The following is a 27357-nucleotide window of genomic DNA, read 5'->3' as shown; positions in this document are numbered from 1 at the left end:
CTGCAGAAGTAGGTCCTCAGCAGACTCTGGTTCCAGGTGCTTAGCCAGTAATTTCCACCGGTTAGTGGTTTGTCTTTCTTTAAAACTTGGCAGAAAAAAATGAACTGCTTAATATGATTTTTTTGTTTGAATTAACTGACTGTAATAGATTATAATAAACTGAGGCCATAACATAAATTAATTTCAAATTTATTTTAAAAAATAAACTTGTATTTAATTAAAATGAAAAGATTTTATAAAATCCATTTTTTTTAATTAAATCTTTTTTTTTAATCCACTCCACCTTAAACTATGGAAGGCAGCATGTTCTGTACTGCTATTATTTTTTTGAAGAAATAATTACTATTGTAATATTACACACCTAATGGTATGTTTCTAATGGACTACGTTAAAGAAAATAGAATAAATTGTCCTTTGGTTAGAAAGTAAATTCATTCTATAGCTACGGTATTCCTTCAGTTGGGGAAGTGTCCCTCACCAAGTAAGAAATTTAAAATATATGTACAAATTTTTCATACTTATCTAAACATCTGAATCCTTAAATCTGAGTCAAATTTGGGCAAGTGTTATCCCTATTCATGTCTTTTGTTCGTGTATGAACTTGACTTGCTTTATTCTAAATTATTACTCTTTTTCTTCCTCATTAGTAGTCTGTTTCCAACCAGCATATTGCAGGCAGATCTTGACTGACGCTGCTTGTTTTTGTAATAAAATGTTGGAAGCTAGCACGACGGGAGGAATGCTTTATTTTATTTTTCAGGATATGTTTGCAGGAATAACCTCTATCTACTCTGTATCTTTGAGAGCACATGGTAATCTTGTATGAAGTAAGGTTAAAAGGTAAATTGCATGCTACTGTTTCTTTTGGCTGTTGCAATAAAGTGCTTGACCTTTTGAAACCTATTTTTATCGTAGGCAGTAACCTGTTTAGTTCTGCTTATCAAAAGAGGATTTCATTGCTTTCTTTCCATGCTGCTCTTATTCAAAATATACTGTATCATTCTAGCATCAGTGGAGTTAACTAGCAAGAAAGTTATAAGTGTAAAATAAGTACAACTTTTAAAAACTAGTATTTAAACTACAAAAGTAAGCCTTTTTATCCAGTAAATGCTTTCATATGCAATTCCATGCTTTCCAGCAATTTGTCTCATTATCCAGTCTATGCCTTTTAGACATGCCGCTTCCTTCCTTTCATACTACTACTACTCAGTACAATGAGCATTTCCGTATTGCACCACCATCACCAAAAAAATAAAAAAAAGTCCTGCTATTCTTACTTGTTGGTCAAAACGGAAGGATTCTGGGCTTATATAGATGTTTAAAATTGTTATACTGATTAAGAAGGTTGAGAAACAGAAAAGGTTTGATTTCATCTCAAAGATCTAAACTATATCAATTATCTAATCTAATTTAATTTTTGAAATAAGGTTACATTTTTCATCTGAGTTAATGGGATAGTTATTTCCAGAAATTCTCCAGCAAAACTTTCTTTGTACTGGCCAATTCATATGAATTAGTTTGGTATATTACATCTCATACTTCTGCTACCACCAAACTATTTTCTTTGTTGCAAAGAGAAATATTAAATACCAATGTCATAGGATTCCTCATGTGTTTAATTATATTATGGAGGAGTTGGTAGCAACCGCTACATAAATGTTGCCTAACACTTTTCATTATTGCCCGTTGCTTTCAAATGCTTATACGTTTGCCAAACTTTAACTGTTTGGGTTGAAATTTTCGGTGCTTTGTCTCTGTGTCAAGTTGAATTATTTTGAAAAGTTTCAGCAAAAATGGTGCAGTCATCTCTGGGAATGTGGCTTTTGGCAAGGGATTAGTTGTAGAGCTGAGCATTTTTATTTGTTTGTTTATTTATTTGGTTCAGTGTCTGAACAGAAGTGGGAGGTTGGGGATTAGTTTTGAACTAGACCAGATTTTTTTCTCACTGAAATGAAAAACTGGAAGGGAGAAAAAAAAAAAGCGTTTGCGTAGAACTTAATGGCATTTTGAAAGGAAATGTTCATTCAAATTGACATTTTCTAAATGAAACAGATTGATTCTAATGGATATATTCAAAAGAAAACATTTCAGGTTTTTTGAAAAATGTTTCCTCATGTTTTATTTGGTTGAAACTGTTAGCCAACTTCTGCCTGAATTTACAAATAGTTTTGGTTGTCCCAAAACTGCATTTTTTTTCAGCGAGTTTACTATTTCCCAAAACTAGACAGTTGTGGGGTCAAAAATGATAGCTTTTGCTGTCTTTGTGTATAGATTATTCAGATTTGACCAAGTTATAAACCACAGAATATTGCACAGACTCACTGAGCGTACTGCATCATTCTGAAGTGGTCACACAGACCAGAACTTGTAATGGGACACAGACAAAAAGAATGCTTCTGGCTGACACCACCCAACAAATTATTCATTGGTTTAGAGGAAATTGCACTGTGTTAGGGGCCAGGAGACCATTATTTCTCTACTAACTTCTTCTACTGACTAGTCTAGTGTTAATAATCCCATGTACTTTACAACCCTTAATGTAGAGCAAGGCCTCATGAAGGAGAGCAAGTATCAGTCTCTCCATGTTACAGAAGGAGTAAGTGCAAGGTTGTATGAATCCAGTTCTGACAGAGCTGGAAAGAGAATCCAGGTCCCTAATGTCGCCACTTCTGTGTGAATGCTGTCTCCCAAATATTAGAGGAAAATATCTCACATATTTAGGGTTTGTTTTCACGTACAGTGCTACAGTGACGCAGCTACAGTGCTGTACAGATAGATACTCCTACTCCAGTGGGAGTGCTGCTCCTGTCAGCTTTGTTAATCCATCTCCCTGAGAGGTGGTATCTATGTAGGCAGGAGAAGCTCTCCCGTCAACCTAGCACCATCAACACAGGGGCTTAGGTTGGTATAACTATGTCGTTCGGGGTATGGATTTTTCACACCCCTGAGAGACATAGCTATGACAATATAGGTCTGTAGTGTAGACCTGGTTTTATCAACTTGGGGCTTGTCTACACTACAGTTTATGTTGGTATAACTTGTGTTTCTCTGGGGTTTGAATAAACCACCCTCTTGAGGCGACATAAGTTACACCCCCCTAAGTGCCGGTGTCTGCAGAAGAGCTTTTCCTGCTGCCCATAGCAAGTGCCTCTTGCAGAAGTGGTTTTATTAAGCTGACGGGAGAGCTCTCTTCTGTCAGCGTAGAGCGTCTTCACCAGACGCGCGAGTGATGCACTGATGCAGCTGTGCCACTAGTGTAGACTAGCCCTTGATTAGTTGTTTGCATCATGAGGTTCTCAAAATGGTTTATGGAGTCAAACAGCACAAGAGGCTGCTATAAGCATTCTGAAGAACATAGAAATAAATCTAGAAAGTAAACAAAGAAACATGTTAATGATTTAAATATCTTATATATGTTATATTACTCTCAGTAAGGACAGACACGAACCAGACTTAGAATCAAAGCAGTTTAGTAATTGCTAGAATCTGAAGACAAGCGCGGATCTCAAAAAATCATGGGTGTTGTCACATATCTTTCCATGTTCATTCCAAATCTGTTCTGTCAGCTCACCCTCCCAGACAACTCCTGGTAAATGTTCAGTGACACTGGATTGAGCCACACAGAAATTCCTTTAATGAGTTTGATAGGTAACAGTTCTTGTGCTGAAATGCTTCAATGTCGCTCAACCTGTCTCATTATCAGTTACTGCTATGACAGAAAAAAGTGGAAGGTGAATATCCTACAACTCAAAAACCTTCATAGATGCAAAATACAGGCATATCTAAAAATGGAAAAATAGATAACCATCATATTTGACTATGAGAAATGTTAACAGTCCCTTAAGGCAAGTGAATTTACTGAGTGACTTCAGAAGGCCGATCCTTTCCTTTGTGTGGGGTTTATCTTCCAGTTTGCTACCCGTGGAACACATTTACCCTGCTAGTTTGCATGGAAGCAGCAAGATTTGTGGGAGCAAGTATGGAGGGGAGGTGGCTTCCAGTGAGCCACTAACTGCTTTAGCAACAGCAGCAGGAAAATATTTGCAATAAGGAGCAAGGATATTAAATCCAGGGTCATATGTCTTAAACTCCACTGTTCTACTTTACCCCTGAACTCCCACTACCACCACAAACTGGGTTACACTGTGCTATGGAGAAGTGGAATATAATGCCATATCATATATTAAAAATCCCTTTTATATTAGACCACAATATTTCAATTTCAAGCTATTACTAAATACAAGAGCTTTATGTGGTACTTCTCTTAATACTTTTGCACATCTGGCTGAACTGAAGACATACATTTGTAAAGAAATTTGAATACAGTTTATTTGGCTGTGATCCCGCACACTTTTGTTCATGTGAAAGTACTTCCACGAATAGTTCAAAATGACTTCAGGGGATTACCTTGCATTAGTAAGTAGTTCTCTCACTTCACTAAAGCTTTTTGCACTCAGACACTTAGTTTGCATTTTTTAGCTCTATGTTTAATTTGAGTAATGGAATTCAGTATTGTGAGTGTTTTAACAATCGTAGAGGATAGGGTTGAGAGTGGCAATTTAGACATACAAAAATCTTTGATTCAGAAATGGGCCTCTAGTAACTGATTTGTGAGGCTACTATCATACATTAAGTAATTTTAAACTTTTAAAAACTCTAAGATTTAACATCAACTAAGTAATAAAAAGGGATAATCTAAGTAATGACTTTCTCTACTTGCAGCTGTTAGTTTTACTTTATGGACTTTAAAAAGCTATCTGTTACATACAGTTCAGTACTTAATATTTATTAGGTGTGTAGTATTTTCCTTATGCTACATGTATAACTGTAAAAAAACAAAACAAAAAACACTCAAATCCTGTGGCATGCAAATTAAAACATATTTGAGCTTTTCCTTATAGAAAGTGTGGAGTTTCTCTTTAGCCACTGATGTGAATGAGCATTCTCATAAAAAAGGTGGTTCTCAGACTCAAAGATCCAGTAGTTTTTAGTTAAATTATCAGTGTACTTGGCAGTGTATTGAGGAGAAAAGTAAGCCCTTTATATCTTTACAGACTAGCTATTGTTAGCTGGAGGAGGAAAACACTTTTTTTTTTTAATCTTTTGCTAGATATCCATTTAGGACATGATCCTAAGAGAGTTGTGGGTGCTCATCATCAGGTCCTGAGAGAAACAGCACTGCATTTGTTATTACTTACCTGTATTTATTACAGCACCTTATTGGTAGAACCTAGCTTACCAACAAACAGCTCTCTGTGGAATTAATGCCGGGATTTTAAATAGCAATTTACAGACTTTGTCCCCTACTAAAACATGGGGTGGTGGTTTGGTTTTTGCATTTCTATGCCAATTAAATCCCTCTCTCTCTCTCACACACGCCCCTGTTCTGGTACAGCATAAATGAAAAATTCCTTCCTGTGTGTCCTAGAAACATTAAAATCTGAACATTATTAATGCATTTCTAGCTAGAGAATTAACATAAGCAAACAATCTTTTGTAGATAAACTGCACCCTTCCTGTTTTGGATGGAGCAATAAGTTTACTGTGGAACAGATTTAGGAAATAGCTCTCCATCAGTTCTGTACTTTATAAATAAAATGTTGCTGGGCGAGGTCCTTCCTTTAGCATAAAGCTGATTATTTCCTGTTTAATCCTGAACTAGCGCATTTTAAGAAGCTTTTTTCAATATTAAACTGTAGTTTAGAGTTTTTGTTTTGTTGAACTCTTCAGTAGTTCCGTCTGCCTTGAAATCATGTAAAAATCAGTTTCATGGACTATACAAACGTTATTCACAAAATTACTGTAGACAAAATAGAGACGAATGAATATTTTAACTGCTACCTTTTGAAATGATACAGTAAAGCATTTGTTTAGATTTGAATATAAATTCTCATTGGTTAAAAAGGTATCATAAAATAAGTTTGTTTTTCATGCATTGCAAAAATTCCTGGTTAAGTGATTTCACTTAAAATATCAGAATATAAAACAAATATCAGAATAAAAAAACTAACATGTGATAATCTTCTGTTGTAAGACATGTCATTTTAGTTCAGATTTATTTTAGATTCAAAACAAAAACAAAAACATTATTTCTGTCAGAAGGATATAGAAAGAGGTAGAATGTAGGTAAAACAGCAGTATTAGATTAGGGAACACACAGGTTAATATGTGAAGTAACATTACCCTCATCCAACACATCTGTTGTAAAGAAGCCTATGAAATTTAGGCCACACACAAACTGGTCTCCAAGGGCCTGTAGTTGGTGTTAGAATGCTGTTATGTGGTCTGATTGGTTTAGTAAGGAATTATCTCCAGTAAAACCTTGTAACATAATAGTCCTCACTCTCCCACATGGGGACTACTTTTGCTTGACTTGAGTAAGATGTTTCTTAAAGAAGTAATAATGAAGTTTATTGTGTTGCCAAAAAGTAACATTGTGTGAATTGTATGCTGTCAGAAAATTGGTTTATTAGTGTTAGATATCAACTCTTGTTCATTTAAACAGCAACTTAAACTGTTCAGCTGATGAATGTCTAAAAAATAAATTACACTGATATCCTAGCAATACATTTTAATTAAGTATGTTCTATCACTGTTAATGGAAACTAGTTTTATTATGATTTTTACAGAGATGTATTCAGAAAATGGAACACAAGGTTCCCTGAGTAGGATTTTGTTGTTGGGCTTTCTAAGTATTCAGAATTATTCTGTAGCAGTGCAAGGCAAATTAGATCCTTAGTAATATGCCTATATCCTTCAATATGCTGGCTACTTCCAGAATGGTGCTGTGCTTTCCCAACTCCCATTGACTTCAGTGAGAGTTGAGGGAGCTTACAGTTCACACAAAATCACATAAATAAAGGGCAATTCTATTCTGAAAAGTGACTGTTAAAAATAACATTACCTTACTCAACAGATCTGCCCCTGATCTGTCCAGAGTCATAACTGCTTATTTCAGTGACAAAACTGAGGATTGGTTTTGCTGCTTTTTATTGCTGTTGGCCCTGTAGAACCAACACAGCTAAAGCTGAGAGAGCTGTAGAGTCATCTTTGGAGGTACTGCCTTCTCCTGCAGTGTGACGGGCCTGCTCCATGGGCAGCTATAAAAGGTTATATCGAACAAGACCCTACCTCCTCCCCACCTTCTTTGGGCAATATGTGGCCCCAGAGATAATAGACTCATAGAACTGGAAGGGACCTCGAGAGGTCATCTAGTCCAGTCCCCTGCACTCAAGGCAGGATTAAATATTATCTGTAATCCCTGACAGGTGTTTGTCCAACCTGCTCTTAAAAATCCTTAATGATGGAGATTCCACAGCCTCCCTGGGCAATTTATTCCAGTGCTTAACCACTCTGACAGGAGGTTTTTCCTAATGGCCAACCTAAACAACCCTTACTGCAATTTAAGCCCATTGCTTCTTGTCCCATCCTTGGAGGTTAAAAAGAACAATTTTTCTCCCTTCTCCTTGTAACAACCTTTTATGTACTTGAACACTGTTATCATGTCCCCTCTGAGTCTTCTGTTCTCCAGACTAAACAAACCCATTTTTTTCAATCTTCCCTCATAGGTCATGTTTTGTAGACCTTTAATCATTTTTGTTGCTCTTCTCTGGACTTTCTCCAATTTGCCCACATTTTTCCTGAAATGAGGCAACCAGAACTGGACACAATACTCCAGTTGAGGCCTAAAAATCTGCATGGAGTAGAGTGGAAGAATTACTTATCGTGTCTTCCTTACAATACTCCTGTTAATACATTCCAGAATGATGTTTGCTTTTTTTGCAACAGTGTTCCACTGTTGACTCATATTTAGTTTGTGATCCATTATGACCCCCCCAGAGTCCTTTCCACAGTACTCCTTCCTGGGCAGTCATTTCCCATTTTGGATGTGTGCAACTGATTGTTCCTTCCTAAGTGGAGTACTTTGCATTTGTCCTTATTGCATTTCATCCTATTTCCTTCAGACCATTTCTCCAGTTTATTCAGATCATTTTAAATTTTAATCCTATGCTCCAAAGCACTTGCAACCCCTCCAAGCTTGATATCGTCCGCAAACTTTATAAGTATACTCTGTATGCCATTATCTAAATCATTGATGAAGATATTGAAAAGAACAGGACCTAGAACCGATCCCTGTGAGACCCCTCCCCTTCCAGCATGACTCTGAACCACTGATAAGTATTCTGTAGGAACCATTTTCCAGCCAGTTAAGCACCTACATTATAGTAGCTCCGTCTAGGTTGTATTTCCCTAATTTGTTTATGAGACGGTCATGCAACACAGTATCAAAAGCCTTACTAAAGTCAAAGATATACCATATCTACCGCTCCCCCCCCCCCAAATATCCACAAGGCTTGTTACCCTGTCAAAGAAAGCTCTCAGACTGGTTTGACACGATTTGTTCTTCACAAATCCATGCTGACTGTTACTTATCACCTCATTATCTTCTAGGTGTTTGCAAATTAATTTCTTAATTATTTGCTCCATTATCTTTCTGGGTACAGAAGTTAAGCTGACTAGTTTGTAATTCCCCGGGTTGTCCTTATTTCCCTTTTTATAGATTGGCACTCTATTTGTCCTTTTCCAGTCTTCTGGAATGTCTCCCGTCTTCCATGACTTTTCAAAGATAACTGCTAATGGCTCAGATATTTCCTCAGTCAGCTCCTTGAGTATTCTAGGATGCATTTCATAAGACCCTGGTGATTTGGAGACATCTAAGTAATTTTTGACTTGTTCTTTCCCTATTTTACACTCTAATCGTACCTCATTTTCACTGGCATTCACTATGTTAGACCATGCAGGAACAAGTCTGTGCTACTCCAAGAACAGGGACTATCACTGTGACAGCCTTTGCATGGTTTGCAAAGGTGAGGAGGCTTACTGTGGGCTCCCATCCACCAGTGCACAGTTACGAGAGTGAGTCATAATCTGGTCCTGGCTTCTGATCAGCTCCACTTATGCAAACCCAGTGAATTCACTAGAACTGCACAGGGTGCCACCAAAACATAATTTTAAAACATACTGTCCAGATGCAATTGAGAGCCTAATCTGAATATAATGGTGTTGCATGACTGCAACTGAATGCATGGTTTGATCTGCATATCCTTTCTTACTGATGACGGTACACAAAAAAAGAAAGAATCCAGCTTGACTCTCACGGTCCATGCTGAGTGTGCAGGTCTTCCAGTTTAAAATTATATATGTGTGTGTATATATATGTAAATAAACAAACCTGTAAACTGAGCACCGAAATCACTGAGAGACAATAAGCATGGAAACCCAAATGTGACACTTTTAGAGAGTCACTTTTCAGAGTAGAACCATACTTATTAAACAGGGTCTGGCAGATGAAGGCAGGGTTTGGGACTGTAATTAACATTTTTATTTTTATTTTTATCATGGAGTATATTCCAAGCAAAACAACTGACTCTAAGCAATTTCTAAAGTGTTGTCACCTTGAGTATCTAAATGCCAAGCATTATACATTTTTAAAAATAATTATTACATTTTAGAAAATCTCTAACACCAGATATCTACAGATGTTTCACTAAATTAAATAAAAGGGGACTAGAATTGTAATTGCGTGCAACTAACATTCTTCTTTTACATTTCTTCAATGAGAAAAGCAGAGATTAACATAAAATAATTAAAAGAAGTACTTGTGGCACCTTGGAGACTAACAAATTTATTTGAGCATAAGCTTTTGTTAACTACAGCTCACTTTGTCAGATGCATGCAGTGGAAAATACAGTGGGGAGATTTTATATACACAGAGAACATGAAACAATGGGTGTTATCATATATACGGTAACAAGAGTGATCAGGTAAGGTGAGCTATTACCAGCAGGAGAGAAAAAAACCTTTTATAGTTATAATCAAGGTGGGCCATTTCCAGCAGTTGACAAGAACGTGTAAGGAACAGTGTGTGTGTGTGTGTGTGGGGGGGAATAAACATGGGGAAATAGTTTTACTTTGTGTAATGACACATCCACTCCCAGTCTTTATTCAAGCCTAATTTAATGGTGTCCAGTTTGCAAATTAATTCCAATTCAGCAGTCTTTCATTGGAGTCTGTTTTTTGAAGTTTTTTTGTTGGAGAATTGCGACTTTTAGGTCTGTAATCGAGTGACCAGAGAGATTGAAGTGTTCTCCAACTGGTTTTTGAATGTTATAATTCTTGACCTCTGATTTGTGTCCATTTATTCTTGTATGTAGAGACTGTCCGGTTTGGCCACTGTACATGGCAGAGGGGCATTGCTGGCACATGATGGCATATATCACATTGGTAGATGTGCAGGTGAACGAGCCTCTGATAGTGTGGCTGATGTGATTCGGTCCTATGATAGTGTCCCCTGAATTGACATGTGGACACAGTTGGCAATGGGCTTTGTTGCAAGGATAGGTTCGTGAGTTAGTGGTTTTGGTGTGTGGTTGCTGGTGAGTATTTGCTTCAGGTTGGGGACTGTCTGTAAGCAAGGACTGGCCTGTCTCCCAAGATCTGAGAGAGTGATGGGTCGTCCTTCAGGATAGGTTGTAGATCCTTGATGATGTGCAATGGGATCAGAGGGTAATGGCTTGTAGAATTTCCATTACCCTCTGATCCCACTGAGGGTTACCAAAAGAAACTACACCATCTGCTCAAGAAATTCCCTGAAAAAGCACAAGAACAAATCTGCACAGACACACCCCTAGAACTCCGAGCAGGGCTATTCTATCTGCTTCCCAAGATCCATAAACCTGGGAATCCTGGACGCCCCATCGTCTCCAGCATTGGCACCCTGACAGCAGGATTGTCTGGCTACTACTTCTCCTCAGGCCCTACTCTACCAGCACTTCTAGCTATCTTCGAGACACCACTGACTTCCTGAGGAAACTACAATCTATTGGTGATCTTTCTGAAAACACCATCCTGGCCACTATGGATGTAGAAGCCCTCTATACCAACATTTCACACAAAGATGGACTACAAGCCATCAGGAACAGTATCCCCGATAATGTCATGGCAAACCTGGTGGCTGGACTTTGTCCTCACCCATAACTATTTCACATTTGGGGACACTGTGTACCTTCAAATCAGCAGCACTGCTTTGGGTACCCGCTTGGCCCCACAATATGCCAACATTTTTATGGCTGACTTAGGACAACACTTCCTCAGCTCTCATCCCCTAATGCCCCTACTCTACTTTTGCTACATTGATGACATCTTCATCATCTGGACCCATGGAAAGGAAGCCCTTGAGGAATTCCACCATGATTTCAACAATTTCCATCCCACCATCAACCTCAGCCTGGACCAGTCCACACAAGAGATCCACTTCCTGGACACTACATCGCTAATAAAGTGATGGTCACATAAACACCACTCTATACTGGAAACCTACTGACCGCTATACTTACCTGCATGCCTCCAGCTTTCATCCAGACCACACCACACGATCCATTGTCTACAGCCAAGCTCTATGATACGTCCTCATTTGCTCCAACCCCTCAGAGACAAACACCTACAAGATATCTATCAAGTGTTCTTACAATTACAGTACCCACCTGCTGAAGTGAAGAAACAGATTGATAGAGCCAGAGGAGTACCCAGAAGTCACCTACTACAGGACAGGCCCAGCAAAGAAAATAACGCCACTAACCGTCACCTTCAGCCCCCAACTAAAACCTGTCCATCGCATCATCAAGGATATACAACCTATCCTGAAGGACGACGCATCACTCTCTCAGATCTTGGGAGACAGGCCAGTCCTTGCTTACAGACAGCCCCCCAACCTGAAGCAAATACTCACCAGCAACCACACACCACACAACAAAAACACTAACCCAGGAAACTATCCCTGCAACAAAGCCCATTGCCAACTGTGTCCACATATCTATTCAGGGGACACCATCATGGGGCCTAATCACATCAGCCACACTATCAGAGGCTTGTTCACCTGCACATCTACCAATGTGATATATGCCATCGTGTGCCAGCAATGCCCCTCTGCCATGTACAGTGGCTAAACTGGACAGTCTCTACATACAAGAATAAATGGACATAAATCAGAGGTCAAGAATTATAATATTCAAAAACCAGTTGGAGAACACTTCAATCTCTCTGGTCACTCGATTACAGACCTAAAAGTTGCAATTCTCCAACAAAAAAACTTCAAAAAACAGACTCCAATGAGAGACTGCTGAATTGGAATTAATTTGCAAACTGGACACCATTAAATTAGGCTTGAATAAAGACTGGGAATGGATGTGTCATTACACAAAGTAAAACTATTTCCCCATGTTTATTCTCCCCCCCCCCACACACACACACACTGTTCCTTACACGTTCTTGTCAATTGCTGGAAATGGCCCACCTTGATTATCACTATAAAAGGTTTTTTTTTTCTCCTGCTGGTAATAGCTCACCTTACCTGATCACTCTTGTTACCGTATATATGATAACACCCATTGTTTCATGTTCTCTGTGTATGTAAAATCTCCCCACCGTATTTTCCACTGCATGCATCCAATGAAGTGAGCTGTAGCTCACAAAAACTTATGCTCAAATAAATTTGTTAGTCTCTAAGGTGCCACAAGTACTCCTTTTCTTTTTGCGGATATGAGTAACACGGCTGCTACTCTGAAACATTAAATAATTAGATATTATACAGCAGATTAGATCATTTGTTTCTCTGTTTGCATTTCAATGAATGTGTAATTGCTCTATAAACACATTGATTAATGGCTATGAAAATTACCATACAGATCCAAAGCAAAATTGTTAGTACATATTAAAGAAAGGGAATATAGTATATGGTTATTGTTTAATTTAAAATTTTGTAGATGGTATAGTGCACAAGTGTTGTGTGTTTATTAATCTAGCTTTTTAGAACCAGGAAAAGGAATTCATTTTAGGTAGAAAAACAATGTCAAAATGTAGTTGATCATTTGAATTGCATGCATATAGTATTACGGTAATTCTAAACATATTGCTTGTTCTTTTTCCAGTGTGGATCTCTAAATTAAATATTTTACACATGAACATGAAAATACAGTTTCTGTGGGTGAAATGATAATTAAATGGCATCTGTTCTAATGGGAATTTCTATGTTTTTTTCTCTTGCAAGAAGGAATATACTAAGTAGTCCATTCCAGGTGAGCTATCTGGGTCAATTTAAATTAGGTTAATGTTGTGTTTTGCAGGGCTGTGAAAAGTCTGGGGGAGGATCAGGGGCGGAAATGTGGATTGGAAGGATGGTTTGATACACATTTTGAATTTCTATATCACTGAGGTGTTTACATGAACATCACATTGAAAAACTGTTTGGTACTAAAAACATTGTATTTTAATGTAAATGAATAAATAGTTGCCTGATTTGTTAGCATTTAAATTTGCAATTATAAAGTAGGAGTCAGGACTGTGAATAAAGGTTAACATTTTCAGATGTGAGTACCTAAAGTTAGATACCAAAACCAGCCGTCTGGTTTGTAGAGAGTTGTGGAAAATCTGGTCTCTGAAAATCTGGTCACTTTTTTTCTAGGTGTCCGTCTCACAGTGAAACATAAAATGAGCTGGTCAGCTTTATTCTGGCAGAGTATCCACTCTATTATAGTTAAGGTTGAGCATTGCGTTGGGTTTAACAGTTGACTGTAAGGGTACGTTTAAGGTGTGACAGTAGCGCAGGAAGCCATACCCACGCCAGCTTAAATCTAGCTAATGTGAGTAACAGTACCAATGAGGACATGGCGACATGGACCCCACGTGGGCTAGCCACCTGAGTATGTACCAAAAGTCCCCAGTGGACTTGTACTTGGGCAGCTAACCTGCACTGAAGCCCATGCTACCATGTCCACTGCTGTTATCATTGGTGCTAGCTAGATTAAAGCTAGCATGGGTATGCCTACCCACACTACAACTAAACTTAAATTGCGGTGTAGATGTGTCCTAAGTGCTCTAAAATCTGCATGCTCAGATAGTCTTGAGATTTGCTGTGCTTCGTAGGGAAGGGGGTGCTAAGTAGTGTTAGTGGTCCAAATTTGGGACCATTTGTGGAAGGGGTTCCCCTTTAGGAGATACCACTCTTTTAAAAACAAACCTCATTCATCGATCCTTTTATACTTTTGGTAAATGTGCCCTGAGTAGTACAGCTACTTTAGAAGGGGCTCTGGCTATTTTCTCAAGGGTAATAAAATTACACATACTGTATGAGAGACTAGGTGGGTGAGGTGATACCTTTTATTGGACCAACATAAGGAGTTAGCCCATAAAGGGACCATTCAAGTTAGAATGTGCTAACCAGTTATGCTAAACTATCTGTTCGATTTTGTATTTAGCTGAGACACTCTTAGTACCATTCACAGACCTGAAGAAGAGCTTGGTGTAGCTTGAAAGCTTGTCTCTCTCACCAACAGAAATTGATCCAATAAAAAATATTACCAGACCCTCCTTGTATCTCTCATATTCTGGGGACCAACATGGTTACAACAACACTGGATACATACTGTATGCACTTTTGTGGAAATGATTTCTGGGTATCTTGCAACTTCTGTGTGAGCCAGGATTGGGGAGAGGTGGGAGGTCCTTGACCTTGGGGAGTCTGGGGGGGTTTGAAAGTATACACACACACACAGCCTTTGACTTGTGAGCTGGAATCCCCTGTGGGTGGACAGCTGAGAGCAGACATGCTTGGTGCGTGGCACAGGCTCACAAAGACCGACACTGGGGAGAGGGAATGAAAACACCCATGGAGATGAATGGAGCAGTTCTCATATCTTAGCACTATTATTTTAGGCTGTATTCATCTCCATGGGGTGTTGTCATTAGCTGAGACTTCATACCTCTCTGAGCCTCCCATACTGCAGATGAATGTGTAGAATTCCTTCACCACCCACTAAGGTAGGGACTCTGCATCTCCACTTTCCTGCCACTTCCTGCCTCCAGCTTGTACTTGCACTCCTCATAGCTCGCCACCTTTCCACCTCCCCATGGCCCTCCAAACTTCCTAGGGGCATGGAGTGGCAAGGAGGAGGGTGGAACCAGTGAGGCACGGGGTGTTTCGAGCAATGGGTTTGTTGGAGGAATTGGAGCAGTGGAAGGAGGAAATGAGTGATTGGGGAGAATATCAGAGGTTTGACGCAATGCAGGCTTCTGTTAGAACTGTGCAGGGAAGAATGGTGTGGAAAGGAGGAGGTCAAAGCTGTTCAGGGGGGATGTTGGGGAACTTCAGTTCTGTCTTCCAAAAGCCCCTCATCCATCAGTCAGTGAATGATCGGTACTTATCTGCCACCCATCATTGTAGTATTGGAGTGCCTCGCAGAAAGTATTGTGTTTATCCTCACAACAGCCCTGTGAGGTAGGGAAATACTATCCACTTTCTATAGGTGGGGAACATAGTGACTGAGGAACTTGTCCAGGATCACGCAGGTACTTTGTGGTGGGGCAGGGAACTGAACCCAGGTCTCCCAAGTTCCATGTCCTAACCACTGCATCAACCTTTCATCGTACTCCCCTCTTAGAATCATAGAATATCAGGGTTGGAAGGGACCCCTGAAGGTCATCTAGTCCAACCCCCTGCTCGAAGCAGGACCAATTCCCAGTTAAATTATCCCAGCCAGGGCTTTGTCAAGCCTGACCTTAAAAACCTCTAAGGAAGGAGATTCTACCACCTCCCTAGGTAACGCATTCCAGTGTTTCACCACCCTCTTAGTGAAAAAGTTTTTCCTAATATCCAATCTAAACCTCCCCCACTGCAACTTGAGACCATTACTCCTCGTTCTGTCATCTGCTACCATTGAGAACAGTCTAGAGCCATCCTCTTTGGAACCCCCTTTCAGGTAGTTGAAAGCAGCTATCAAATCCCCCCTCATTCTTCTCTTCTGCAGGCTAAACAATTCCAGCTCCCTCAGCCTCTCCTCATAAGTCTTCCCCCCACATCTGTCACTCTCTTCAAAAATTATCCTTACTGAGTCCAGGCTGGTCCCCACACTGATCGTTCATTCTTTCCTCAGCTCCTTAGCCCACAGGTCTCCTGCCAGTACTTGTCTCTCTGTGGGAAGGAGGATTGAGGAGGTAGAACCAGGCTGTGGTAGACAAACAGAGACAAGAGATGCAGAGGCAGTGAAGGTACCAACATGCACCCAGTGCATTCTGTGGCTGGAGGAATCATTGCCAAGGAGCCAAAGGCAGTGGAGAGAGAGAGCTGGGCTGTGGTACATCGGGGTGATAAGTTTTTTTTGTTTGTTTGTTTGTTTTTTAAGCTAAGGAAATTAAATGCCCAAACACTTTAACTCTGAATTAAGGTTGCCTAGTGGTGCCCCAGGTTTTTCCAGAATGTGGAGAGTAGCTAATTTAAACCTCTGAAAACCGGGAAATACAAAATTAAGGTAAACGCCACCCCTTCTTAATAACCTTATCTCTGCCTTCTTGAAATGATGCCTCATCATGACAATTACACATACTGTACACAGTGTAGTTGTAGCTGTTTTGATCCCAGGATATTAGAGAAACAAGTAGCTTATAGCTTATATTGGACCAACTTCTGTTGGTGAGAGAGGCAAGCTTTTAAACTGTGAGGACATGTTTACATTATGGGCCCTACAGTGGCACAGCTATAGAATTGCAACTACAGCAATGGGGAAGGGTTTTTTCCATGGATGTGGGAACTCCACTTCCCCAAGCAACAGTAGTTAGCTGCATCAGTACCATGGGTTACATTAGCTTAACTACGGTGCTCAGTGGTGTGAATTTTCTCATACGCCTGAACAATGTAGCTAGATCATTCTATATTTTCAGTGTAGACCAGGGCTCAGTCTACACAGACCACCTCACATTTGCTAAATGTTACTTCCCCTTCACCCTTGCCCTGGGGAGTCCTTCTGTGACATTGCTTTCACTGAGGCTAGGTCTACATTGCAGATCTATATCTGTTTAAGTGTGTTGCTTCGGGGTGTGAAAAATCCATAGTGCTGTCTACACGGGGGTTAGGCAGGTATAACTATGTCAGTGGGAGAGCTTCTCCTGTTGACATAACGCCTGCCTCTCGGGGAGGTAGATTAACCACACCGATTGGAGAAGCTCTCCCACTGGCATAGGAGCGTCTTCACTAAAGCACTGCAGCACTATACATGAAGACAAGCCCTCACTCCAAGCTCCAGAGACCGCTGTCATATATGTGACCATACTGCTGAAAATCCACGTGACAAGACGATCTCTTTGCACCACTGCTCACACAACCTACAGAGCTCAGCACTGAAATGAGGCATATTTGATCCTTGAAAGTACGTGGGCACCTTTTGTCTTATCACAGTAACAGCTCTGCCAAGCTGCTCAAACTAATTGCTCTACCTTCGACACAGCTGGAGCAGATGCTGACAAATGCTGAAATTCATATCTGTGTAGCACAGTGCAAACCAATGGCACATTCTTCCTCATGGCTACTCATTATGGCACCCTCCTTACAGAACCATTCCAAGCGGCTATTGTCAGCTATAGTGGGCTGAGTTTAGATTGTGAGCTGCTCTCCACATTCTGGAAGGGCATGAGGCACCACTGGGCAATCTTAACTCTGTGTTAATGAAGTTTTGGGACATTTAATATAGAATCACATTATCAGATGCCCTGCCCACCTTCCAGAAGTTACTGGATTCTAGAAAACTGAACTCGTATAATAGTTCACAGCTCCATCCACTATCAGCTCTTCAGTACCCACTGAGTTGTATCCACCCTCTGGCCAAGTCCCTATCTCTAGTTATTAGTGGCTTTGCCCATTCTTCTCCTTTAAACTTATAGACACTTGTTACTTTCTTATCATTTCATAAAAGGCTGAATAAGAACCTTATGTTCTCCTTACTTCCCTTTTAACTTTTTAGAGTAACTTTTTCTTGTTCTGATGCTAACCTTGACTTGCCTGTATACCCCAATCACCTTCTACACACTGGCCAGAGTAGGCACGATATGTATTGCCTTACATCCCAAAACATTTCAGTAAAAGAATATTACAACTACAAAGTTAAGTTCTCAAAAGTTGGGAAATAGCTGAATAATGTTTGCCTACATAATCTTCATTTGGCCACCTTGTGTGTATGCATTATGATATATTCTTTAGTTGCATGATCACATACTACTTAAAGGTTTGATGTTAGATCATGTTAGTTAACAGATTCTAAGTAGCACGTTTGAGAAGTCTAGTATGGAAAAGGCAGTGTATACTTTAACATATACTCAGCTGGTCAAGCCTAGGCTCTGTGCTTGGCTTTAGCTTAACCACGTAAACGTGTTAAAAGGCAGCATGTCTTGCCTACACTAAAACCTGGTCTACACAGAGAGTTTATACAGGTATAGCTATTGGTTGGAATTGTGAAGTTTTTATCAGAATAGTTATATCAATACAACCAGTGTGGACTCAGTTATACTAGTATAAAGGTGCCTTATACTGGTATAGGTTATTATTCCCATTCCTGTATGGGAATAGCTAGACTGGTATTAAAACACCTTTATGCTGATATAACTGCATCCAAATTAGTGGGTTGTATCACTTCAAATACCAGTATGATTAAACAGTGTAATTTTTGTGTATAGACAAGCTCTGAAGGTGTTAGCTAACAACTTCCAACATTACGTCTTTAAACCCTAGTCTAGACATGGCTGAAGTGTTTGAAAAGTGCCTACCACACAGTGTGTGTCGGGGAGGGGCAGGAATCACAGTTGGGGCTTCTTACCTTACTGTAAGATAAGAAAAGGAGTTAAATTGTCTAAAGGAGGAGAATAATTAAAAATTAAACGTATTAGTTGGTCTATGAAAACTCATGGGGTGCAGATTGTGTTGGCTTTAAGGATCTTTTCAAACAGGACTTGAATTCGTGTCCCAGAAGAGAAGAGAAGACTTTCTTCCTAGATAACCCAGAATTTTGTTAGGAATTGTACAGCTGTTTCCACTCCTCCTTCATATGTTTGTTAAAACACTACAAATTCTTTTCATTATGCCAGTGATATAGTCAGATCAGAGAATAAGAATATGTTATGGCCTGGGTAAATAATCGCCCTGTGGCGTTACCTGTTTTCAGGATTCCTTGACATGTATATCAAACAGTATAATGCTGCTGCTGCTATGATTCTTTCTTGTTTTTGAATATAGGGATTCTATAACTTCTTTCCCCACATATGGAATCATTTTTAAAGTTCACTTCCAGATGTTTAGGGATGAGCTTTTCAGTGGTCTCGTCTCAGAATGAATATAAACCAGAATTCCAAGGATATAGATATTTCTAACTCTGAGTTGGGTCTCAAGTGCTTCCAATTTTCCCTCCAGCAAAGAATGGTTTTTCATAAGTGATTTTCCATGTTTGGAATCTCTTCTGAAGTTCCTTTGTTCAGACTCCACATGGCCTATTCTCTTCTCATTTCCCAGAAACTGACTTTCTTCTCTGCTGAGATGAATTTTTGAAGAGTCAGTCTTCGTATTCAGGGCCAGCATCATGTCTTTTAAAGAGCTCTGAGTCTTTCTGCAAGAATTTCAGAGAGGCAGGCCAGCACCACTGCAGTCTGTTGCTGTGCAGAGCTCCAGAACTCGTCTGTGTCTGGTCTCTGCATACCTTTCTAAAGAGGAATAGATTGGGTTCTTTTTTTTCATCCGTTCGTTGAGAGCAAAATGTTGTGTTTAAGTTGCTTTAACTGTGCCTCTCTGTTCTCACAGCCTGTTGGCACCAGCCTGCACCCCCTCCCCACATCACTGTTTTCTGTTCGTAGAGTAACCTGGTGTTTGTTCTAATACAGTTTATGGTTTTTGAAATAGTTTGCCACAGTAAATATCCCAAAAAGCATGCATCTCTACTATGAGCCTATTTATCCTATTGATTATGGTGTCAGTGACGCAACATCTGAGATTCCAGGCTTGGTGGTGGTAAAAATGGTTCTGATGTTTCATTTTAATTTTTTTCCCTTGAAGCCTTGTAAGGAAAATATGACTCTTATCATGACAAAAATCTGTCCAAACTTTTTTTTTGTTTTTTTTTTTTGTTTTTGTTTTTGTTTTTTGGTGTGTGGAAAAATAAGGTTTAGAATGAAATGGTATTGCAAGTCTGTAATGTGAAGTTCTCTGGAAGACCAATTACATATAGATTAGACCTACTTTGTTTCACATATTTCTTTTTGGTGCTGTCCAGTACAAAAGGCCTTTCAGAAGAACATGTCTTTGTATTCTTTACTAGTGTGGTTAACATCAGTTCTTTGGCTGACATAATCACATCTACAATGTTATAAAAGGCTTTGTGAAGACTATCAATTACCAGGTTATTTTACCTGTTTATTCACACATCCCCAGTCTGAGTACTTCAAACATGATAGAACAGAATAAATAAAAGTGTGATTAAGAAAAATTGTTTGAAGCTATTTTCCCCCAGTACCTAATGACTGGAGGGGAAAAAAAAGTTCCTGTAAAGGTGATAGAAGCCGCCTGAAAGCACTTGAAAAGCAGAAGTTATCCAAAGCCAAATACCATCTGTCTATCATATGGTTAATCAGATACAAGGTTATTTTTCTGAACAGTTCTTTTCTTGGAAAAGAATCTGTCAGGAAATAGTCGCCAAAGTTAGCTCTGCTTTGAAGTTCTCTTAGCCAGACCCAGAATCCTAGGGCTGTGAAAATCATCTGAATGTGAGAGTGTTAAACTCTTCTGCTGTTGTAGAGCAATGAACATCTTAAATACCCAAAGCAGTATGCTGAAAAAATACTTATACCTTATCTGAGAAAATATCATGTGCACACTGTTTTCCTGATTTTTTTTAAAAGAGATTTTGCTTGAAATGATTGGGCTACATTGTCTTCTTTTGTTTAGGTCTATGTTAATCTTCTGAGAAAATAAAAGTAAAGAATCATTTCTTGCAGGAAGAGTGTCCCAAATGGTGATCTCATTTTTGCCTATTCTAAAATGTACCATCAAAAATATTTCTTGTGTTGTCTGGCTTTATATAAAGTACTATAATCACGGATATTACTTCTGAACCTCAGCTGGGCTTGCAAAATGCCCAAAGATCTTCTTTCTCACCTCTGACACAGCTGTTATGGCTTTGTCCTCCTTGCTGCATTTTGACTTGTCCTAGGTCATGTCTACACTATGGGAACTAAAGCGGCCCAGCTACATTGCTGCTGTAGCGTCCTAGTGTAGACGCTTTCTACAACTACAGAAGGGTTTTTTTGCCCCATCAGTGTAAGTAATCCACCTCCTTGAGTTGTGGTAGCTACGCTGACATAAGAAGTCTTTCATTGCCTCACCACATCTACACCAGGTGTTAAGTCGACCTAACTGTGATGCTCATTGGTGTCAATTTTTCACACCTGGAAGCATTGTAACCATGTCACCCTAACTTTTAAGTGTAGTCCAGGTGTCAGTAAAATGGGTGCTTCCTAGTATAGGATTATTTTATTTTGTTAATTGTGTATACAATTCATAGACAGATTTAGGAAGAATGTGTATATATGTCAGTAAGAACTAAATCTGACCACGGGTGTGGTTTCATGCCTTAAAAGATCATCCTTGGACAAAGATCACAACTTCTGATTGCTTGTGTTTGTTTTGTTTTTCTTCTAAAGAATGTGCAGAGAAATAAAACTAGGCTCTCATCACATAAAAGCCCAGTACATTTTTATAAAAGGAAATTGGCCAGTGGTGTGTGAAAATGACCAGTGTTAACCACTTGATAGAGGAAGAATCTCTGCCACATTCCTGTTTGGGTAGGGTGCATGAGATTAATATCGTTGTCCCTTTTCAACCTGAGCATCTAGGCAAAGTTCTAAGTACCAAGGTACACTGCAAATAATACATAATAGGGGCTTAATAAAATTTCAAATATAAAAAAAATCAGCAGATGAAGCTGCAAGTACAAGTGAAAAGAATGGGAGCAGAAAGGGGGTTAAAATATCAAAGAAGTTATTTCAGGTGGTCAGACAGTTTCCCTTTTCCTGCATGTAGAAGCCCTGCACATTTCCACTTTAAGCTCTTTGCAGCCATTGTTGTAACATTTTCTTCTTTCTTACCCTTCCCCCACTCCCACTTGGGTTCAGTTACTTTGCATCCTCTGAGGTGCAACCTCTGGGTGATGTCAATTCTAAACTGAGCTCTCCCTTATGAAGTTACATTGTACTGGGTTGAGCTACCAATAGCATCAAACCTATAGAGCTCCTTTGAAGCTCTATACAGGAAATTGACCTGGCTTTGCCATTATGGGTGATTTTAAATCTCCAATATTTAGTATGTTTCATCTTCAAAGTGTTATCAGAAGATCAACTAATCATTACCTTTAAATAAAAATGAATAAGATGGGCACAGGTGACGAGGTAAAACCCAGATTTTATTATAAGCAAAAGTGCTAAATGTATTTAATGTTTGCTCATCTCTCTTTATTCAGATATTTTATTCCAGGTGGCTGTTGCTGTATCACAAGAGAAATTATTTTCCTCCCCAAGTTCTATTTTTCAGAAATTTCCTTCATTAAGAATTATTTTTTGTGTTAAAGTAGTACTGAACTAGCTACCTTTGCCCTTGTGACCTTACAGCAAGCCTGCAGGGGAGTAAACATTTATAACAGGCGTAACAAAATGTATGTTGAATCTATCATTCATTGTTCATCGCTTGTTTTTGGTGGTGTAATGTTACTTTAACCTTATGTGGGGTGGGGGAGATGCTGCTGCTTATGTAAATATTCTTGCATTTAATCAGTTTCTCAAATGTATTGCTTCTAGGTTTACAGACAAGACTGTGAAACCTTTGGCATGGTAGTGAAGATGCTGATCGATAAAGATCCTTCATTAGAAAAGTCCATTCAGTTTGCCCTGAGACAAAATTTGCATGAGATAGGTGAGCGATGCATTGAAGAACTTAAACATTTCATTGCTGAGTATGATGCTGCCAATCAAGAGTTAGCAGAGTCCTTTAAAGAGGGTGCATATTAAGAACAAAAAAATATGCTTTTAGATTTTCCATATTGTATATGCCGTTAATATATAAATATGCTTTTTGTGGAGAAGGGGAATACTTTCTGGAGATTTGAATCCAAGGCCCATGTTCTTTCATAGTAGCTGACTATAGATTGTTCATTGTCCAGGTCATTTAATTGTGTTCTTCTAATGTGTATTTGTTTTGTGACATTTATTCCTTTGAAAAGGATACATGTTTCAATAATGATGTAAAGTGATAAACTATTTTTGAAATCCTTTACACAATTACCTAGAAAAAAAGATTTGTTCGATGTATGTATACTTTTGTTTCAATGTTTAGAAGTGTGAGTAAGCACTGTATTTTTATTAAAATAACACAAAGCAGTTCTTCATTCCTCAGCTTATATTCAAAAACATGGATGTTCTCTTGTTTATATATGCTATAGAAAAACTTGCAAGGTTGTTTATGACCGTTATCATAAACGTTTATCATTTATTTTTGCCATGTGGTTTTAAAGTTCAGGTCCATTCTGAAAAATGACATCTGTGGATTCCTTGTTTGACTCAGTGACTGCCAGAACAATTACTCACTTGACAAGGGAAGTGATGTCTTTTTTCTAATTTTAGCCCTGCAAACTCCACTTAATATCCTAAAGACAAGCTGGGTTGTTTTTGTCTCATGTATCATCAGTATAAAACTGGTTTGGTAGGCTGAATTCTGCTTTCCGTTACATCTGTGCAACTGAGGGCAGAATTTTCCCTGTGGTTCAAACTTAGTTAACAGTTCTGTTTGATACTTAGAGCAGTACAGGGCTAACTAGAGGGGTTTTTTTTAAAGTGAAAAAAATAATTGTGACGGAAGAAAAGCAGGTCCACTGGGCAACAGAGTGCTAGCTCTGACATAAGTGAAATTTCTGAAAAGTGATTAAGATCAGTTTGTGGTACCTTCTTAAAATTAAGAGTCTGCATCTTCATTTTTAAAAAGAGATTGATGTATTAGAAACATTCCACCTTAGACAGTTACAAAATTTCTAAGACATACTACACAGAGGTTAGGAGAAGCAGAGTTAAGCTCCTTGTATCTATCTGTATTATATAACATGTTTGAAACTAAATGAAAAGAGCTAATGACTTTAAAACAGACCACTTCTATGACATGTAGGCTGCTTCACCGAACAGAAATACTGTGAGCCCCAGTCTGCAGATAGTCATGTGTACTATCATTAACTTCATTGGGACTACTTACAAGGGAGTAAACAAATGCATGGTAATCATTTTGTATGTAGAAGTTGGTGTCTACTCATACACACCATTACCGTTCTTCACAATGGGTTGCCCATACTGGGTTGCACCTTTCTGGTAAAGGAATTCAATAAATATGTCTACATCAGACTCATGCTATGGGTCTGGTTTGTTTTAGTGTCAGTGCCTTTGCTTTAGACTGACTCTTCTGTGATAACGAATTTATCCAATGCACTTCACTATTCATACAAAAACTGAAACTTTTTGAAAAATGGCTGAGTCTTTCCTCACCTACTATCATAGGCGCCGAATCCGTGGGTGCTCCCTGCCCCCCTCCTCTTCGCTCCAGCTCACCAACGCTCCGCCTCCTCCACAAGTGTGCCGCGTGCCCGCTTTTTCCCCCAGCTCCCGGTGCTTGTACTGCAAAACAGCTGTTTCGCACGGCAGGGAGGGAGGAGGGGGAACGCAGCACGCTTGGGAAAGAGGCGGGGTCAGGGCGGGGATTTGGGGAGGGGTCCAATAGGGGCAGGGAGGGGGTGGAGTTGGGGTGGGGACTTTGCGGGGAAGAGGTTGGAATGGGGGTGGGGCAGGGAAAGGGTGGAGTTGGGGTGGGGCCAGGGTATTGGGGGGGCACAAGCACCCACCGGCGCCGGAGAAAGTTGGCACCTATGTCTACTATGTTTTCAGCCTTTGAAAAATTTTGTCATTGTTAGCTACGAGTAGTCTCGTAGCAACATCAGTGTTAAACATAAGTTTGTACTCATGGTTAGAACTCTTAAGGTTATAAGCACTGAACAAAATTTAGGAATATGTGTTGAATAATAATACATCTTGCTAATAATTATGAGGAATGCTTACTGTTCTTCTCAAGAATGTCCGTTATTACTGTACTTTAATTTCAGTATTCATTAAGGAATATGTTCCTAATGCTTAATTTGCAACAAATAATCTCTAAAAAGTGGAGAATATTGTGAGCTCATGCTTTATTTTATGAAAATCTGTTTTACATAAATCAGCTGTTTCTCAAATCAGATTAAATCTGTGATAGCAACAAGGGCTCCTATTGTACAACTTAATGTGTTTTTTCTAGAATTGGGTATTACTAGAAAGTTTGCTAACCTGAACTTCACATTGAATGTTAGGTTGCTTCCTCCCCTTCCCCCTGGTTTTGTGCTTGTTTCAAGTCTTAATGTGTAAAACCCTTTGTGTGCTTTAGCTATTCACAGTGTTGATGTAAGTGAGAAATTAATGTCCCCGCAAATCCAGTAAATTTAAAGCAAGAAAATGGCTTCTTCTGCTATGGATATAAATATACACAGGAGTATGCGCACTTGTTTTAAGTTTTGTACAGTGAAAATACAGTAGGGTTGTCTTCCGCACTGAGAAATCTGCATGTAGACACAGGTGGGTGGGGACTAATTGGGAGATGGTGTCGGGGCAAGGAGATTATTGGTGGAAGTGGATGGAATCTGACCTGGAGAAGGTGTAGATCTACTCTGGCTTCCCCCATAGCACATGAACAGGTGAGCTAGTTAAAGCAAAACTTGTTACTAGCATTCATGAATGTGCATATACCCTTAAAATATGGGCGCACAGTGTAAATGCAGTGCTGTCTGTCTGAAGGTGTGGACAGCCTGAAACAATAGGTTTGAAAGGGTAGGAACTGACCTGTTAATCTCAGTGGGTAGTCAGCTTTAACTTTGAGTTACAATTTAAATGATTAAACATGTCACTGCAGATTATTTTCGTTCTGTGTATGGATCTATGGCCTCTGCAGTGAAATGGAATGCACCAGAGAGTGTACAGTTTACAGATATGGCCCCTTCTCTCTGCTGTCCAAGCCTAATCTTATTTTTCCTCAGAGAATGCAGCTACCACATATCCCATTCGCTATCGGAGACTCAACGTCCACGCCTCCTCTAGGATGAGGGTACACGCTCCACTTTGTGGCAGTGCAGCCTATCTGCATTAGGTGGTCTGCACCAGTTGTAACTAAAGGAATATCGCTTTCTCCAATACAAGTTTACGTAGGCCTTGTTTATATTAAGAGGGAATACTGTCCCCATTTGCTTGACCTGTAAATACAAGTGATTAGATGCTAAGTATTTTTGTTGTTGGGGTGGGGGAAGATAACAGAACCAATTTTTAAATTAAAATAACCATGATGCATTGGCCACCCTCAGCAAGGCATGCAAAACATCATTTATTTGTCAATCAAATAGGGCTAGTGTGGTAAGCCCCTTTCAGTGAGTAATTCTCATACCCCCTCACAAGCAGTCTCTCTCTCCCCCCTCCCCCACCAAAGAGGAGGATGAGTATCATTCTTCATCCTCTTCTGATAGTTGGAATGTTTCACCTGATTACCCTTTGGGGGTATTTTTTATAACCTGTATATATTTGGAAGTCAAGTCAGACATACGGGGTAAATATAGGCATGTTAGTTCAAAAGCCCCTAATTGGTACCACTGAGCCTGGCCTCATTAATTTTATCCATATAGACAAAATGCTTGGCTTCCAGGCCCTATGACCACATCCTAAATCAAAACATTTCTCAGCTTTGGTTTCCAGGGTTAGATCATCTTCAGCCCAGGATGCACCTATTATGCAAAAGTATTCACAGCAATGTATACAGACTCTTCTCCACATCCGTCTCTGGGTGAACATAGTTTCAGAAACTTGCTGCTGATATATATTTCAGAGCATATTCCATCCTCTTCTTCACAGAATGAGGCTATGGCTCCTCCTCAGGTATCGTTATTAGATAAGTCATTTTGAGACTTGGTCCACTGAATGGCAGAAGCTTTGGAGATCCGTGTTCAGACTGCTCAAGAAAAAGGACATAAGTTACTAGACATTTTGCATCCATTTCTACCAGAGAGGCTTGCCCCACCTTTAAATGAGGGCTTGTTAGAGCCAGCCCTGCTTTTATGGTAGACTCCAGCATCTATACCACCCACTGCAAAGAAAGTTGAAAACTGGTATCAAGTCCTTTCAACAGGCTTCTAATATTTCTACACACATCCTTCTCCAGGGTCCTCAGTAGCAACAGCAGCACACGAGAGAAATTGAACCTCCAGAAGACCAGAACCATCACGCACGTTGCATAGTACTTTTTGCCTCCAATCAGTTTCATTACAGTTTCAGCAGCATAATGGTGTCTTGTAGGAAGGTTTTAGCTATTAACTGACCATTCATAGATGAACTTCA

General features: G+C 39.5%; 1 protein-coding gene across 5 annotated transcripts in view; it reads left to right on the top strand.

Annotated features, from left to right (window-relative positions):
* The window catches only part of PPHLN1 (periphilin 1), a 140384-nt gene extending 116051 nt beyond the window's left edge, over positions 1-24333 (top strand). For all 5 annotated transcript variants that reach the window (XM_084617495.1, XM_084617494.1, XM_084617493.1 and 2 more), the window contains one exon: positions 22714-24333. In XM_084617495.1, the coding sequence (XP_084473621.1) occupies positions 22714-22923 (210 nt within the window). In that variant the 3' untranslated portion in view covers positions 22924-24333. The remainder of the gene's footprint in view (positions 1-22713) is intronic.
* The last annotated feature ends 3024 nt before the right edge of the window (positions 24334-27357 follow it).

Source organism: Lepidochelys olivacea (genome assembly GCF_965140295.1).
Source record: "Lepidochelys olivacea isolate rLepOli2 genome assembly, chromosome: 1".
Taxonomy (NCBI): Eukaryota; Metazoa; Chordata; order Testudines; family Cheloniidae; genus Lepidochelys; species Lepidochelys olivacea.
Note: the sequence above shows the minus strand (reverse complement) of the source record. Positions and strands in the feature narration are given on the sequence as shown.